Source organism: Belonocnema kinseyi, chromosome 5 (assembly GCF_010883055.1).
Source record: "Belonocnema kinseyi isolate 2016_QV_RU_SX_M_011 chromosome 5, B_treatae_v1, whole genome shotgun sequence".
Lineage (NCBI taxonomy): Eukaryota > Metazoa > Arthropoda > Insecta > Hymenoptera > Cynipidae > Belonocnema > Belonocnema kinseyi.
In genome coordinates, this window is record NC_046661.1 from 59214114 (window position 1) to 59233803 (window position 19690).

At 32.0% G+C, this 19690-nt stretch overlaps 1 protein-coding gene across 1 annotated transcript in view; it reads right to left on the reverse strand.

The window, feature by feature from the left end:
- LOC117173982 (RNA-binding protein 28-like) overlaps window positions 1-19690 on the reverse strand; it is a 35575-nt gene that overhangs the window by 2742 nt on the left and 13143 nt on the right. Inside the window, exons 4-10 of the mRNA XM_033362656.1 lie at window positions 19280-19548; window positions 17054-17698; window positions 15219-15387; window positions 14880-15097; window positions 11146-11295; window positions 10859-11029; window positions 9894-10076 (exon numbers count right to left, since the gene is read on the reverse strand). Of these exons, the coding sequence (XP_033218547.1) occupies window positions 9894-10076; window positions 10859-11029; window positions 11146-11295; window positions 14880-15097; window positions 15219-15387; window positions 17054-17698; window positions 19280-19548 (1805 nt within the window). The remainder of the gene's footprint in view (window positions 1-9893; window positions 10077-10858; window positions 11030-11145; window positions 11296-14879; window positions 15098-15218; window positions 15388-17053; window positions 17699-19279; window positions 19549-19690) is intronic.

Below are 19690 nucleotides of genomic sequence, written 5' to 3' on the forward strand. Positions count from 1 at the left end.
AATGCAAAAAACCACATCTTGATCACGTTTTAAGTTTTCCTATAACTAATATTCAAAAAATAGTGTAAAAAACGAAACCACAAGGTAGAAGACCCCCTTAAGGAATTTAATTTAATAGGCTGCATTAGGTTCATTACATAACGACGATACGATTAAAAAAATGTGGAAGAAAATCGTTTGATCCGTTCAATTTCTGTTGAAAGTTTTGGTAATTTTCCATTAACTTTAAGATTACACTCATTATTGACAATATTGACCGATTTCCCTAATCTTTTTTTTCATTCTTTTGTAAAATACAACAGGAAACTGATTCAGGTAATTAAAATGTAATTGAGCCATGTTTTGCGTAATTTTACAAATTGTAACAGGTGATCATTATCGACGGGTGATTTAGTTTGGTCTTCATCGAATGACAAAAGCAAGGAAATCATAAATATGCCCCGTACACATAAAAGATGGGATCGAAATGCATTAGCAAGAAAATATACCTTTCTTGCCTTTTCTCAGATTCTACGACAAAAAATGCTGAAGAAAGATGCTGCGCCAAGAATTGGCAATTGCTGAATCGGGAAAGTATGGAATTTCAAGTTATTTTATTTTCAAGATTTACACTTGAAGGTTGTGCAGTTCCCAGCCTTTTCTTGATTTCCAAAGACTTCGCACAGGATTCGGATAGATTGAACAGATTTGACAAAGCTTTCAATTATTCCACAAAGATTTCGGATAGGTTTCAAGGTTACATAAAGACTGCAATAATTTTCCAAGGATTTCAAATATTCAGCACATATTTTCGATATATTTATAACCATTTAGAAACCAGATAGGGACCGGATAGAAATCGATTTAAATTCTAACCGTCTCTCACCGGATCATAACTGGTCTCAATTTCAATATATGGAATGTAGCCGGGTCATAACTGGCCCTTATATGAAAAATGGTAACAGAAAATAAATTGTAAAAATCTGATAACCAGTCCTAACGGGGTTCTACCTGGAATTTGGGAACAGAAATGAAATATTGTCAGATTGAAGTTATTTTTTAACTGGTCTCTAACTGGTTCCTAAAAGACACTTGATACTGGTGTGTACTTTGACCCGTCCTAACCAGGTTCTATCCGGCGATCGAAAAGAGGAATTAAATATTTTCAAAGACCAAAGTTAGTTTCTTACTGAGCTCTAACCGGTTCCTAAAAGGCATTTGGCACTGGTGTGTGTTCTAACTGGTCTTAACCGGATTCTAATCTAAATTTGGGATCCGAAATGAAATATTGTCAAAGGCTGAAGTTAGTTTCTAACTGGTCTCTAACCTGTTTCTAAGGGGCACTTGATACTGGTGTATACTTTAACCGGTCCTAACCGGGATCTATCTGGCGATCAAAAAGATAAATTAAATATTGTCGAAGACCAAAGTTAGATTTTAACTGGCCTCTAACCGATTCCTAAAAGGCAGTTAGCACTCGTGTGTGTTCTAACCAGTCCTAAACGGGTTCTACCCGGAATTTGTGAACAGAAATTAATTATTTTCAGAATGAATTTATTTTCTAACTGGTCTGTAACCGGTTACTAAAAGACACTTTATACTGATGTGTACTTTAACCAGTCCTTACCGGGTTCTATCCAGCGATCGAAAAGAGAAATCAACTATTATCAAAGACCAAATTAAAGAACTTACTGGTCTCTAACCGATTCCTAAAAGGCACTTTACACTGGTGTGTGTTCTAACCGGTCCTAACCAGGTTTTATCCGGCGATCGAAAACAGAAATTAAATATTGTCAAAGAGCGAAGCTAGTTTCTAACTGAACCCTTACCGGTTCCTGAAAGGCACTTGATGCTGGTGTGTGCTTTCACCGGATCTAATCGGGTTCTATCCGGCGATCGAAAATAGGAATTAAATATTTTCAAAGACCAAAGTTATCTTCTGACTGGTCTCTAACTCGTTTTTAAAAGGTATTTAACACTGGTGTGTGTTCTAACCGGTCCTAAACAGGTTTTATCTGGAACTTGGGAACAGAAGTTAAATATTGTTGGAAGAGAAAATTTAGTTATTCAGGTGTGGTTTATTATAACCTTATTTACAATGAAATTATTATATTGAATCTGGATCTAATTTTCTGACTTACATATTAATAAAAGTTTATCTGGCCCTATTATGCGTTAAAAATTACACGAGACATTAAAATAAGTCTTTATTTTTAACAGAAATGTGTTTTTACACTGTAAATGATGGGAATTGTATCTGAAATGCTTTTTTTTATAAAGACTTATTTTTACTATTAAACTGATTCTTTTATCCTTTCAATCTTAAATTCAGGAGACGTAATCCCTAATTTTGAATTAAAATAATCATCCCTGCGCAAGTTTTATCATGAACGTGTACTATTTTGACTTGAATTTCGGATTTAGCACCTCAAAATACATAGGACTACAATGGTCTCTGAAACAGTTCTTAAACTTTTCTGTTTGATTTTTTTGTTGAACAGCCAAAAAAAAAAGAAAAGTTCAAGAAATTTTGCGGAGAACATTGTATTTCAATGTATTTTGAGGCTGTGAATCCAATTTTGAGGTCAAAATAGCACTTTGTTATAAACAATCGAAAATAAAGTTATTAGAGGTTAGGTGCTAAACTAATCAGATAAGGTGTTATTTCGACCTCAACTTCGGATGCAGCGCTTCAAAATACGTAGGAATACAATGGTCTTCGATAACGTTCTTGACTTTTTTTTGCTGTGTAATCTTCTACGCAAAATACAAGAATTGGCTTAACTTTTTTCTATAACCAATCAAATTATTTATTTTATAGATCAAAAGAAAGATGAATTAATTGCGATTATATTTTCGTACATGTCTAGATATAAGAGACGTACGTTTTAAGTATAATCGGGTAAGAAATATATTAAGATAAGAATAAGAACCAAATCCTTTTAAATTTCGGGTAAGACCCGCGTAGGAACTGCATACAAACATTCGTTTTTACATAGAACCCGATTAAGTGCCGGGTATACAGCGGAGAGAAAAAACGGATAAATTTCGGGTAGGAATCAGATAAGATCTAGGCAAAAGTATTTAATGGGCCTAGTTACAAATCGAGTACCAATATCGCTTGATTTCGCATAGAAACCTGTTAGCTGACGGTTACAAACTGTGGACGAAATTGGGATAGAGGCTGTTTAAGAACCTGGTAGAAATATTTTGAGGGCCCAGTTACAAACCATTAATGAATCGGGTACAAATATCATATGATACCGGATAGAAACCGGTTAGGTGACAGTAACAACCCGAGGACGAAATTCGGATAGGGGCTGGTTATGAATCGGGTACAAATATAACATATGATGCCGGGTAGACAACGGTTAGATGACGCTTAAAACCCGGAGACGAAATTCGGATAGGGTCCCGTTAACAGAAGGTTAAGTGCCGTTTACAAACCAGGGACAAAATCCGGTAAGAGACCGGTTAAGAAACGGGTATGAATATTTTGAGGAGCCAGTTACAAAACGGTTAGGTAACCCTTACCACTCGGGGACGAAATTCGGATCTGGGCCGGTAAAGAATCGGTAAGGAATCGGGTACAAATATTACATGATGCCGGGTAGAAACCAGTTAAGTGCCAGTTACAACCCGTTGACAAAATAGTGTGAACGATCGGTTAGGACCGGTTAAGAACCGGGTAGAAATATTATGAGGACACAGTTACAAACCGGTTAGTTGACGTTTACAACCCGGGTATTAAATTCGTGCAGGGGCCGGTGAAGAACCGGTAAGCAATCGGGTACAAATGTTACAGTATGCTGGATAGAAAGCGATTAGGTGCCGGTTACAACCCGGGGACAAAATCCGACTAGAGACCGGTTAAACCTGGTTAGGAATATTATGAGGACCCAGTTAAGAACCGGTTAGGGGACGGCTAGATCCTGGGGATGAAATTCGGATAAGTGCCGGTGAAGAACCGGTTAAGAATCGGTTACAAATATGCCAGTAGGTATCAATCCGGTAGGATTGATACCGGTTAGGTACCGGTTACAACCCGGGGACAAAATCCGGTTAGAGAACGGTTATGGTCAGTTAGAACCCACTTCTAACCAGGTTGTAAAAGGGTTCTATCCAATATTTTAAACAGGGAGGATAAACGAATACGCTATTAGTCTAAACAAACTCTACATCCTGAGTTTACAGTATCGCCAAAAAAAATAACACTCAGCCGATATTCGGTTCACCATGGATACACTCACGTTGGCGGTTTGCTCCTTCGCAGGCGCAAAAAATTTATCATATTTAATTAATTTAAAAAACAAAAAACAAGAATACTACTTTCTCTGTTTAAACTTGTATTTAGTCCTTTAGATTATATGGTTAAAATATGACATCAAACAAGTTAAAATTGTAGGAGAAAGTTGTCCTTTGTTGTCCTACAAATCAAGCGCCTTAAAGGACAATAAATCTGTACAAATTTCACTTCACAGAAACTTAGCGAAAGCGTGAAATAAGTCTGCAAATATTGCAATTTCGGTAGAATAATTCTATTCCATAATTAATTTAATTGTACAACAAGAAGAAATATTCTCCTCGTTGTTCAATTATAACATAATATTTCTAAAATACGATAAGTTGACAACATCCATCTTGAATTCTCGGAGAACAAATAACTCCAAGATTGAATAAATTCGTTCAAAATTTCTTATGAAAAATTATTAAACTTAAAAAAGAAGTTGTATTCTTACGTGTTAAACTCCATAAGAGGATCAATTATTTTAAGTGAGCTGAAAAATTACTACAACAAAACAAAAAAAGGACATATTCTGATTTTCCTTAGTATTTATAGGATTATATTTTAATAAATAAATTTAACTTCAAGCGTATACGTCTGTGTGGCAACCGCACACTGCCCGTAGCCCATTTTACTCCTATCCACGGTGCGCCGTCAACTCTCAGAAAAGCTACAGAAGGGAGAGCTATTAAAGGGTCTTACTGTATATTAAAAATCAGTGCAAAATAAGGAAAGTAAATTAAAAACATGGAGATTTTATTATTTTATTTAAAGAATGCACTTTAGGTTTAATTTATTTATGAAAATATAACCTGTTTCGATTAATTATTTATAAATATCATGTAAAGATGTTTATCTGGATTAATTATTCATAAAATTGCTTTAGGAAGCAAAAATAAAAAAATGCAACCTTTAAAGTTGCTTTCTTTTTTATATGAATTTAAATTTCAGTTCGGAGAGCAGGGCCAATCAGAGAGCAAGACTTCGAGTATGCGGATTCCAGGCTTTCAGCCTGACAGAACTGGCCACGACTAACTTACTATCGGCGAGAAAATTATAGGAATCTGCCTTTAAAGCGTAACAACTGAGCCAAAAAAATGCTAGCACAATAAAAAAATAGCTATATGGAAGTAAAAAGTTTTCTACGTTAATGATCTTGAAGACGTTTATGTAGAAACATTCTTGTGCTCAACAGACTGAAAAATGTAAAAAAAAGTAAGGATTTTTGGGTACATTTAAGAACAGTCAAGTTTAGAGCATTATTTCTTATACAAGGGTCAATGGGGAAAATTTGAGAACATTCATGAATATGAGGAAAACTGTTGTGAACCAACTGCTGTTGAGAAATTTGAGAAATAATACAAATTGTTGCTTCAAAGTACAAAAATGTACAACTATATTATCTTCAGTTCTAATAAAGATATTAAAGCGATTCAAATTGCAAACTGTAATGGATAGGTTCTATAATTATAGTGAAACTCTTTTATTGCGCCGATTTTGGGGCTGACGGTAAGTGTGAACTTACTCATTGTAGCCCGCTCCGCTTTTGCATGTGTGTTCACGCTGGACTGCCCGCCTGAGTGACAACCGCGGACCCCGCGGCCACCGCGCAGTCTACGATCGACCGCTGGTGCCTTTCTTCGACCCATGGCCAGGTGCCACCCAAGGATTCAGAACCACAGACCGAAGAAAGGCACGAGCGGTCGGCAGTAAAAAAGGGCCCCCCCCCCTGCTTTCTGGCACTTGTTTTCCACTAAAAAAAAAGTGTCTAAAAATATCGCGATTTTCACCAAAAATAAGACTATCACATCCTTCCGGGCGATTGAAAATAATTACAGAGCCTATCCGTTAAAGCTTGCAGTTGAAATCGCTGTAATATCTTTATTTGAACTGAAGAGAATATAGTTGTACATTTTTGTACTTTCAAGAAACAATTTTGATTATTTCTTAAATTTCTCAACTGCAGTTGGTTCACAACAGTTTTCCTCATACTCATGAATATTTTCTAATTTTTCCCATTGTCCCTCGTATAAGAAATAATGCTCTAAACTTCACTGTACTTAACCCTTTTTGACCCAATTTGTTCGTTTTTGTCTGCCAACTGTAAGCACGGACAACTTTGGTAATTATACTGGAAAAGATCTGAAAATTTATTAGCAAGTATTTCAGTACCTGACCGAAAATTTTCGAAAAAACCACCCCTTCCCACCCTATTTTTCAATTTAAAAAAAGAAACGTGAGTTTTGAGGTAATTTTTTTTATATCACATTTTCGATGCGAAAGAGGTCTTGACAATAGCGCAAATCACAAAAACTCTAACTCAAAATGTCCAAATAATAGTTATATACACAGAAAATTCATTTGTCATCATTAAGGGGTTAGTACACAAATAATTTTTCAAAAAATCCAAAACATTTTTTTCTCATTTTTGGTCACTATATACATCTAAAAATAGAATAGAAACCAACATTTATCTCAAAGCATGCTGAAAGTGTCTGAAACCCGAAATACGCCGCGAGGCCCCCTGAAGCGCTCGTAACGCCCGGTATCGGATCAATTTTCATATATTTCGTCCGCCACATTGAATCCGCCATTTTGAATTTACAATTCTGAGGTTCGATTCGTTTTCAGCGACCCAGAAAACCCCCGAGTAGCAAACATGCAGCATATCGGATCAATTTTCATATATTTCGTCCGCCATATTGCATCCGCCATTTTGAATTTTGCAATTTTGACGTCGGGTTCGTTTTCAGCGTCCCCGAAAACCCAAGATTACCGAGTTTCACTGTTCTAGTCCCCATAAACTGCCCATAACTACATTTATTCTGTGAATCATATATGATACGCTGTGCTTCGAAGGATTAAATTTTGAATGCGTTTTTCTCAAAACAGTGTTTTTTAAGTTGGCGGCCAATATTCCGGTCGATCTACTGGGCCGATTTGTCTCAAACTTGGAGGAAATTTTGATAAGGTGTATCGCCATCATATGACCCTCGATCATAATTTTTCATTAACATTTAACAACTTTTTTAAACAATTTACGTTGCAAAAAAACGGTCAAAAACACACAAACTTCTACCATTAATTCATTTTTTAATATTTTTTAATAATTGAAGTCCATCCGATACCCACGTATGTGCTTTTTAAGAATCTTTTTGGATTTTGTGTTTCGGATAAGCCAAAGTGGAGTTATCGTGGCCGATGAATGATAATCGATTTTTTTCGGGCTGGCGTATCGCCGCGGGAAGTCATCAAAAAAGATTTAAAAACATTTTTTTATACATTTAAAAATATGTACTATAATGTGCTGAGAAACCCACTTTTATGTAATAAAGTCTACTACCAAAAAATAATTGTTGAAAAAGGGTCTTTATTTGTGTACTAGCCCCTTAAGGGGTTAAACGATTACCCCTAAAATAACATATTTACGAAAAATCACTGTTTTACGGATTGTTCTGAAAAAAAGTTATTTCAGCTTTTGAAAACAGATAAAAATGGAGGAAAAAATATCACAAATAATAGAAAACATATATTCTTTTGTTATCTAAGGTTAAATTTCGTTACTACCCCACAAAATAGCCCAAAGGGGTGAAAATCAGCAGTTTTTCAAAAATACTATTTTCAATACCAAAGAAGAAGAAAATGAACATTTTAAACCAATTAACGCAGGATATGAAAAAAAGTAAAGAGAAGAAAAACATTGCTTTTTGAATGTCCTACAATATTATCATAACATCTTTTTGAATTTTCTTGAAAAATCAAAAATTCAAATTTTAACAGCATGACTGAACATAAATTGTGCATTTTAACAAGATCTACAAATTTGTTATTAACCACTTTTTGATAGGATGCGTAGTTTTGGCTTTAATCATGAAAAACATCATTAACAGTAAAAAAAATCTGCCCGCTACGTGGGCACATTCTTATCACAAGTTTTGTCTGTTCATTTCTTTTTCGTCTCGTGTGTGGTTTCAAAAAATTTAATTTTTTATGTTTTTAATGCTATTTTTTTACGATTAAAACCAAAAACAGAACTATCAAAAAATTATTCATGACAAATCAATCATTTTTACATTCTCATCAGAGAAGGTATTACATTTTTGTAAAATTGTACCCCCCGCCCCCAGTTTTTTTTCAAATGCTCACGTTTTGTTTACTGTTGTCGTTGCATTCACCTTTAGTTTTAAAAAGTCTATACGAAACACGAGATAAATATAGTATCAAGCCAGATGCGCGAGAACCAACAGTCGCGCGCCCAATGCATGCTCAAACTTGCACAAAAAATTTTCTATATAAACGTCTTCAAGCTCATTTACATAGAAAACTTTTAGCTTTCATATAACTTTTTTTATTGATCTAGCATTTTTTTGGCTTAGTTGTTAAGCTTCAAAGGCAGATGCCTATAATTTTCTCGCCGATAATAGTCAATACGTCAGTACTAAGTTAGTCGCAAGTGAGATGGTCAATTCTAAGTTAGAGAGAAATAAGTTCGTCACAATTGAGTTAGTCAAAACCAACTAGGTCACAAGCTAAATTAGTCACGACTGCATTAGTAACAAATAAGTACGCTACAACTAAATTAGTAACAACTGATCTAGTTACAAATAATATAGTCCCAACTAAGTTAGTTACAAATGAGTTAATGATAACTAAGTAGGTCAAAAATGAGTGAGTCACAACTGAGCTACTCATAACTAAGTACATCCCAAATACGCCAAAGCTGAGTTAGTTACTACTGAGTTAGTTACAAGTAGGCCACAACAAAATTAGTTACAGCTATGTAGTTTACTTCGAAACTAGTCACAACTGAGTTAGTTATAACTAAGTAGGTCAACACCAAATTCATCACAACGGATTCGGTTGCAGCTAAGCAAGTTACGAATAAGTATGTTACAACTAAATTAGTCAGAACTGAGTTAATCACCACTAAGTAGGTCTTAACAAAATTAGTTGCAAATAAATTGGTTGCTACTAAGTTAATCAAAAGTAATTTACCGACAACTGACTCAATCACAACCAAGCACGTCTCAAACTGAAATAGTTATAACTGCATTACTCACGACTGAGCTAGTCCAAAATAAGTCACTCAAACCAGAGCTAGGCACAAATGAAGAAGCCACATCTAAATAAGTTACAACTGAGTTAGTTGCATTTAAGTTAATTAAAACTAAGTAAGTTGCAACTGAATTAATTAAAACTCAGTTGATCACAACTCTGTAGGTTACGCCAAATATGACAGTTACAACTAAATTAGTCAAAACTGAGTTAGTCACAACTTTTTTGGTTACGAGTCACGACATTCTTAAGGGGGCCGTGTAAATAAAAAACTAACTTTTTCTCCATGGGTCTCCAAAATATACTACATGAAGAAAAGTTAAACATTGATAAAAAAAAACTCACAACAAAAGTCGAAACTATTTTTATAAAACGTTTCTCAAGTAAAAACCTTCTTGTCGTGTTCAGTTTCAGTTTGTGACATAACGCCTTGATATTTTTATTTTAAAGAATAATACTGTAATTTTTAAGAAACTGATCGGTCGAATATACGTATTATGACATCATTATTGTTTTTAGAAGCTACATAAAGATCTTGACCTGTCCCCCCAAATTAATCAGAAACAAAACATACCTTAATTTCTTTTCTGGACATTGCCTCTCTCATTTTCTTTTCCCTCATTATCTTTGCTGTCTTTTTATCCCTCTTCTGATTCTTCAGCAAAGTTTTGTACAAACCTTCCTGTTTTTCCACCTTAAATGTTGGCTTTCCCTTGACTTGTTTCGGGTTACTCGTTACTCCTTGATGAGATTCAACCTGAAAAGATGATTAATGAAATAACATCCATTGGGAAACGAACCACAAAACTTTTGATTCTCGGCCAGGTGCTTTTCCAATTAAACTATTAGGAGGATCAGAATAAGAACTCTTAATTAACGAAAATAACGCTAATTTTTAGCTAAGTGTTAATGGTACAAGTAATTATTTTTTAATTTATCTGCTATATCATCAGAGATTGTACCTTACCGACAATAGATCAACTCTCCAAACCATGAAGGCAGAAAATCCACACAATATCGATCAAGTTAAGAATCTTCAATAACAGAAAATGCTTAACGTCTTAATAAGACTAGATGGAAAATAATATTTTTCAAATTAAAATTATTTCTTGAAAAAAAGATCCTACTCCATCTTCACTTCATATGAATTCATACGGAATTATCCTGAATTCTTTTACATTCGTCTGAATTCCCCGTCAATTTGTTTAAATTCACATGAATTTAATGGATTTAATTCCGTATGAATTAAAATGATGTGAAGATGGAGTAGAATCTTTTTTTCAAGAAATAAATTTAATTTGAAAAATATTATTTTACATCTAGTCTTATTAAGACGTTAAGCATTTTCTGTTATTGAAGATTCTTAACCTGATCGATATTGTGTGGATTTCCTGTCTTCATGGTTTGGAGGGTTGATCCACTGTTGGTAAGGTACAATCTCTGACGATATAACAGACAAATTGAAAAATAAATAACATCCGCAAAAATCTAAGAAAATTTAATTTCGATAACAAAATATAAATTTATTGGGTTTCCAACCGAATTTTCGAAGCCTCCAGATTTTTCTGTTCTTGTTTGCTTTATCGGTGGTTCCTCTTTTCTGTCTTTACTTCCCGTCCAGAGGGGATTATGCTCTCGACTTTTCGTAATTCGCTTTTGTTTGGCATTCACCATGACGCGATTTTCTATCGAAAACGCCACGATGGGTCTCTGAAAAACATTATTGATATTAATCAATATTACATAAAGAACTGTTTATAATATAAGATCTATAATCTATGATATATAATATGAAGTTATATTTATTCAGCAAAAAATGTACAAACCTTATTTTTTGTGAAAATATTTGGATTATTATTGAGGCTTCTTAAAGCTTTCAGAGCATCTTCATGCATTGTAAATGTAACAAAACCATATTCTTTTGATTCTCCAACTCCATTGGCGTCTGGCTTCCTCAAATTCCGCATCACTCGTGCCTGAAAAATAAATTATACATTCAAAATCTCTTTTAGAAATATGTGATATGAAACAAATAAATTTTATTTTCATTTTTTAGTCAGGCCTGTGCATTAGGATGGGCCCAAAATACTACATTTTTGAAAATCAAAAGTGTCGCGATGAGGTCAGCAATTTTTTATTTTGAAAATTGACAAAAACTGTCTCGGTGGGCAAAAAAATTATTAACTTTTTTTTACAGTTTTTGATATGAAATGCTATTACGAAATAAAAAAAAATTAAACTTTTATTACATTTTTCTTCAATTTCAGTACTCTGAGCTTAAAAAACATCTTCGACTTTTAAAGCTGTTTAAAAAATCACAAACCATTAAATTCACAAATTTTTAACAAGTATAGTATATCTGAGAATTTTTTTTCTTGATCTAAAGAAATTATGCCATACTTGTCCAGTGCAAGTAAAGGCATGTCATACATAAACTAAACAAAAAAATTTGGTATCACTTATTACTAACATTTAATACCAAAAACTTAACATGACAAAATTACCATAAATTTGGAACACATCGTGAAATTTCTTTTGATTCTGAAAATAAAAATATTTTGACTTCATTAGGAAATGGTGGGACCATATTCGATTTTCGATAATTTCGCAATTTCAGACCACCGCCCTGCTAACAGCACAACTTACTTCAAAAAGTGACCTATTTTAAACAGAAAAGTGACTAACTTACAACCCAAAAACGTGATTAAAATGGACAGAAAGTTAATAATTTGCACTAATAACGTGACCAATCTTTCTTTGAATTTTAAAGAATTCAATTAATTTTTGAAAAAATCCAGGTGAATTTGTATAAATTCATAAGACTTTAGAGTAAGTTTAAAACAATTTAAGTTTAAAGGCATGTGACACAGCTAAATTCCTATATTACGAACCTCACTTTATCAGTTCACTGAATGTTTTTTTGAACCTAAGAACTTTTTTTGTAAATAAAATATCCAGCTGAAACTTTGGAAAATGTATTAGAGTACAATAAAGTACATTTAGATGCTGCATTTTGGTAGGAACTTCACTGAAAATTATTTCATCTTTTTTTTGAACCTCGACATTTTTTTAACGTTCGAACTTTTTTCATACATAAAAGATCTGTCTCAAACTTTGAGAAATGCAAGAGCCGAAAGAAAACTACGTTTAAGTACAAATCTTAATAATAAAAAATGTAAAAAAAAATATTTCTACAATCAATTCCATCGGCATCAGTCGGTAACGTTGTACACGAAAATACGAACCCTGGCGGCCACTAGGCGAGGCTCTAGAGGGTTCGTAATTTCATGTACCACGTTACCGGCTGATGCCGATGGAATTGATAGTTGCATAGACGTAGGAAACACGGGACTAGGCATGCCATCTCAACTTAGGCGAGCGGGGTTGAATCCACGGGAAGGGGGAGAATTCCATGAGTGGGGAGAGCCGCCATCTTACGCTGTGCCATTTGATTATGCGCACGAGCATTTTTGCCGACAAACTGTGCATGAAAATATAAACATGTGGGCGCTGCCATGTTTGTCGCGGGACATCAAAAGGTGGCGGACCTCCCCCCTCATTGCATCACCCCCGCAATGGCATGCCTAGTCCCTTGTTTTCTATGTCCATAGATAGTTGAAATTTTTTTTACATCTTTTATTATTAAGCTTTGTACTTAAACGTACTTTTCTTTCGGCTCTTGCATTTCTCAAAGTTTGAGACCGATATTTTATGTATAAAAAAAGTTCGAACGTTCAAAAAATGTAGAGGTTCAGGAAAAAGATGAAATAATTTTCAGGGAAGTTCCTGCCAAAATGCAGTACCTAAACGTACTTTATTGTACTCTAATACATTTTCCAAAGTTTCAGCTTGATATTTTATTTGCAAAATAAGTTCTTAGGTTCAAAAAAACATTCAGTGAACTGAAAAAGTGAGGTCGGTAATATAGGTATTTAGCTATGTCACATGCCCTTAATTCAAAATGATTAATCGTAAATTCAAAAGAATTCAAATGAATTGAAAAAAAATTCAAAATATTCCATTGATTTCAGTAAAGCTGGTGTGAATTTAGACAAATTTAAGAGAATCCCAGAGGCTATAATGGAATTCATAAGAATTAGAGTGAAATTAAAAAAACAATGAATTAAATAAAATTCTAATGAATTTATAGAATTTAAGCAAAATAAAAAGGATTCGATTTTTTAATTCAAGTGAATACAAAACCATTCAAAAATATTTTAAAACTGCATTGAATAATTAAGTTCGGCGTGAATTTATAAAAATTCCAGGGAACTCGACAGCATTTCATGAAATAACTCAAAATTGAAGATGTTTTTAAAAGAGCTCAGTGTGATTAAAAAAAAATGTAATCTATTAAATTCAGTAAGCTTGACTGAGTTTAGGAGAATTCAAGTGAATTTAAACACATTGACGGGGAATTCAGAGGAATGTAAAAGAATTCAGGATAATTCCATATGAATTCAAATGAATTGAAAATTCAAAATATTGTATGAATTTCCGTAAAATTGGAGTAAATTGAGTCTAATTCAAAAGACTAATAAAATTCATAAAAATTTGATTACACTGAACAAAATTATTTAAAAAAAAATGAGAGTGAATAGAATTCAGGCCTAATGAATTAGAATTTAAGTGAATTGCTAAAAACTTAATTAAACAAATTTCAAGTGAATTTAGAGAATTTGAAGAAATTCGTAAAAATGCAACGTTAATTTGTTAAAAATTTAAGCGAATTGAAAATTTTTAAAATATCTAGAAAATTCCTTAAGTTTGTTAAATTTGGGGTGAATTTAGAAAAATTCAAGGGAATTTAATAGAATTTTATAAAAATCCTAATAATTCAAGACGAGGTTAAAAGAATTTTGGTTGAATTAAAAAAAAAAACTAAAAAAATCCATTGAATTTAATTGAGTGAATTTAGAAGTTTCAAGTGAATTTAAAAGAATTCAGGTTAAATAAATAAGAATTCATTCTGAATTCTAAATGAATTATAAAAATCTTAATCCAAAATACTCGATTTATTTCAGTAAAATCGGAGTGAATTTAGAAGTATTCTAGAAAGGGGAAATTCAATCTATTTATATTTTCATTGAATTCAGTAGAATTAATTAAATTTGGAATTCAAAATAATTTAAAAGAATTCAGTGTCAATTCTATGTGAATTCAAAAGAATTTAAAAGAATTCAGTGTGAATTCTAAGTGAATTCAAAGGAATTAAAAACATTAAATTCAAAATGCTCAATTGGTTTCAGTAAAATCGGAGCGAATGCAGCATAATTACAGGGCATTCATGAGAACTCAAAGGAAAACAAAAGAATTAAACAAAATTCAGAAATAGGTACTATATTAAATTGTGGTTAACCATTGGGCTCTCTGTTTTAATTTATCGAAAGAAAAATGACAAAAGTGATATTTTTATTATAAAAAGTGTCTATAATGACTCAATGTGAAAAAAGTGACTAAAAAGTGATTTAAGAGTAAAAAAAAGTGACTTATGTGACTGTATGGCAGCCCTGTCTTAATACTTGTTGCATTGGAAAATTCCACAATCTTTCAAACTTACTTCAGTAATAACCGCGTTTGGTCCAGAGTGATTTTTACACAGTTGCCGAAGTTTCGCATCGTCAAGTGTGGGCGGTAAATTATGCACCACAAGTCTAACTCTCGAAACGAACATGTTTAAGTTTCGCAACATTTGTGATTTCCACCGTTCGAGTTGCAGCCGCTTTTCAATATCTTGCGCCGACACACCGACTGCAGCGCTGTGCCGAGCCAAAATTACTAGAATTAAAAACAAACAAAAAAGTAACATATATCCAATAATTTTTATAAAAAGATTATTTTTCAACTAGAATATTTAAAAAAATTAAATGAAAACTATTAAGAGATTAAGCAAGCATACCTCCTTCTTTGACAAGAAACAAATTTCTTGAGTCCTTTATTTTCTCAGATTTAAAATTTTTTTGATCCTCTATTTCATTCTTATGAAGCGCAAGATGTGGATCTAAAACTTGGTCAAAGAGTCGCAATTCTGTTCCAGCTGATAAACATTTTTCAGCATCTTCCACATTCTATAAAAGAAGGAATAGAACATTCTTTTTTATTGGACACAATTTTAAAGAAAGATATTTCATTATAAGTTTGTTATTTATTGTTTCTGGAACATTTATAAAAATGAAACTATCCGATATATTTTGTATTTTCTATAATAATCTGAACACATTTTAAAACAAGATATTCGAGTTCTACAGATAGAGTTATCAGTGTCTACCAGATGAATGATTTTGAATTCCCGGTTTCTCCTGCTCAATTTTTCATTTTCCTGGTGTGGTAATTATTCTGATTTTTAACATTTCCGTGTCCTAATTCAAAATTTTTGCTTTTTTGGAAAACTTTCTGTTCCATGTAAGAACCGTACATCTTTTAGAAAATTCTTTGTTCCAAATCATAATTTCTTTCGAATATTCAGCGTTCCCACTAAGAATTATAATTATTAGGAAAAATTCCTTATTCCATATCTAACTTATAACTTTTTTTTCTTAAACTTATTCGTTCCAAATGAAAGTTATAATTCTTTTGGAAAATTCCCTGAACCAACACCAAATTATAGTTGTTTTACCAAATTTCCTGTCCCAAATTATAATCATAATTCTTTTCGAAAATTTCTTCTATCAAGTCAGAATTATAATTACTTTGGTAAATTCCTTATTCCAGATCTGAATTATAAACTTGTTCGAAAAGTCTCGGATTCAATTTAGAATGGAATATAATTGCATCGGAGTATGTATTGCTTCAACTCAAAACTATAATAATTTTGATGTTAATTTTTTTGTCTACTGGTTCAGAATCAATATTGTATTAATATTGATTTTCAAAGCAGAGAAAAAGTAGACCAAAAAAATCAAAATTATTAATTACTTTACCTGGTCAAAAACGCTAAAATCAAAAATACAATTGATCTCCAAAATTCACAGTTCGAAGTTAGAATTATACTTTAATTTTCGATTTTATGGAAGCAAATTTCAAATTCCATGATAAAATGTTTAAATTCTACACGATTTCTTTTTCATACAACAGTTAAAAAAGTAAACGAGACTTATTATAAGCTGCAATTTTTATCTATTACTGTCGTTTTTAATATATTTATTCTATGGAAATTTTGAAAAAAATGTGTAATATTACGATTAAAATCGTAGTAAATTGTGCTTACAATGTTTCAAAAAGGCAAAAGATTCACACAACGTGTAAATAAGAAATTCGTGATAATTTTCAAACCCAAGTATAATTTAGCACGATTTTTATTGTAGTTTACTGCATTACTTGTCACTTTGTCAAACTTTTAATAGAAAAATTACCTTTAAAGCGACAATAAAAAATATTCGCCGCAGGTGATTAGATATATTATTTTACTTTATTAACTATTGTATGAAATAAGATGTTTTCGTTTAGAAATTAAAACAGTTTATTATTGAATTTGAAAAGTTCATCGATAAAATCAAAGATTAGAGTCTCAAATATTGATAAATTTTACTTCAAAAATAATTTCATGAATTTAATACCTTAAATAAAATTTTTTGAGTTTTAAAATACATAATTTATAATTTAAAACAATTTTTTGTGAAAAATATATTAGATTTCTTCTAATTAATTTCCCGGTGAACAAAGTTGGCGGTATCTGATTAAGGTAGATACAATGACAACTTATGCACAAATATTTTTATGACTGTTAGAACTTACCCTAAATTTAACGAATGCGGTTCCTTTCGAATGTTCCGTAAGTGGATCTACACAAACCAATGCATAAAAAACTGGTCCAAACTGTTCCATACAATCCTTCAAATCCTCGTCTTTAGCTTGAAATGGCACATTCTTGAGAAAAACGGTCCTCCCTTCACTGACGTCATTCGAAACCCATCGAGGTTTCGATTCCTCCTCCTTAACAATATTTTTTTGTTCTTCCTGTTCTTCTTCATCCTCATCTTCATCATCTTCACTTTTCACCGATTTTTCATCGTCCTCTGATTCACTTTCATCTTTCACAGCCTTCTCCTCATCAGAAATGACTTCTTCTTTCACTTCAACGGCAGAAAGTTCATCTTCAGCTTCCTCCTGTCCTTCCTTTTCTTCAGTTATGTCTATATCCTGGTGTTTAACTTCCAATGGAGCGCCGAATTTGCTTTTAGGAACTGCCCAGTCAACGATGATTTCCCTTTCCAGAAGGGGTTTTGAATTTGAATAATGAATAGCTTTAGCAGCATTTTGTACGAGTTCGAATTGGATAAACGCACAACCAACGTTAGTTCCATCAGGTTTTGTTAGAATTCGAATGTCCTCGATGTTTCCGTATTGTGAGAAGTGTTCCTTTAAATTTTGTTCGGTAGCCTGAAACAAAAACACAATCAGGATTTGTGACAGCAAATCGCCGTCAAGAACATTAAGAAAATACCAAGGATCCTTATCCGTAATAAACATGTATTTTTTACCCATTTTGGATTGTCGCACAATTTCAAACCAATTTTTCACAATCAATGAAATGAAAAAATTCAGCATTTTTTCATTTCAAGTAATAAAAACTTAAATGCAAATCGAAACACTCTTTTATTTTAATTTATTTTTTAATTTTAAGAATTTTAAACTTTCAAAATTGAAGTTTAAACATTTTTTAATATTTTTAAATAGCATTTAAAATTTTTAACGCTCAATTTTTTACACGTATAAAATGAAAGCTATTAAAAACTATTAATACTACACAATTGAACATTTTTTAATTAAATGTAGTTAAGCTGCAAAATCAAAAGTGGTTTACTTTCATAAATAGTATGGTCAAAGAATTTAAATTCAGTTCAAAAAATATAAATCCGCGTTTTCATTTTCAATCCTTTAAATTCAAGAATGAATAAGAAAATTTGTAAATTTTCAAAATTGTTTTATTTTAAGTAATTTGAAGCCGACACCACTAAAAATTGAACGATTAACGTTTTTTATTTAAACTGAGACCTTTTTAAATAAGAACTAAATTTGTTTTAATAGAAAGTAGTTTCAAATCGATAACTCTTCAATTGTTATTGATACATCAAAATTTGCTTTCTAAAATATCTTAAATATTATCTTGAAGCTAGTTTTTCAAAATAAAAAATAATTTGAAATTTTCCCAGAAATATCAAGACAAATTTTGTATTATCTTATAACCTTTCAAAACCCTGCAACAGAAACAAAATTTCTGGTGCAAGCATGGTTTTGAGTGGTTACATGAGAATGGAATAATTTAAATTTTAGAAATTTTAGAATCAAGCATTATAAACCGAATTATATTAAAATTAAAAATGTTAACAACTGAACTCAACAATTAGCGAATTGAAATGAAACTTTTTCTTAACTTGTAAATAATTTCTCAAAAAAAAGAAAAGCTGGGAAGATTGTTTTAACATGCATTATACCATCATGTGATATGAGATTTGCGATATTTCAAGTCATCCAATTGTTTTTTTTTTCTACAAATTTATAAAATTCCTTGTCTTACAAAATTCCCGGCAATTTCTCCGTTCCAACATCCACCCTGATTTAACAAGAAATCAGTAGCAATAGAATCTTAATATATTGGAAAATTTAATTCTTGTAAAATCATTTAACACTTTAAGAATGTACGATTTTTTTATACTGTTCATAGAACATAGGAGAAAAATAGAATTTTATTAAATTTCAGAATAAACAACTTTAATTGATTTAATAAATTTAACGAAAATTATTCAAATAATTTAATTTTTCAATTTTGCAAATTAGTAATTTAATTAGTATTCCAACAATTAGTAGAATGTATAATATGGCTTCATAAATTTCATTTTCGAATTTCTATAAGGTTTTCATTAAAAAAGTTTCATATTTTTTGCCAAATTACTAGGCAGATTTGCATCGCTATTTTTTTACAATTTAACGATGTTAAGTAATAATTCCATATTTTCTCACCTCGAATGATAAATTTCTGACTACGATTCTCGCTCGCTTTTTCCGTTTTTGAAGTCTTTTCAACTTTCGTTGTTCGGCTTTATTCTGGTTGAATTTTTTCTTCTCAGGACGAGAACTTCCACTACCTTTCGCTCCATCCTCTTGTTTCCCCTTGTTTTCTTCTTCAACATGCGCTTCATCCTTATTTTCTTGTTTTTGCTCTACGTCGGTTTTTACTTTCTCATAGTATTTATCCTTCGATATGGCCCAATCACTATTAATGGGGCGTCCTTTTAAAAAATGATAACGTATCTTATTTTAATTTCAGATCGTTTTATTAGAAGTTTAATTATTTAATACATACATTTTACTTGTTCAATTGGAGATTAACCATTTTTTTAACCAAATGTTAAATAATTGTAATAAATTAAA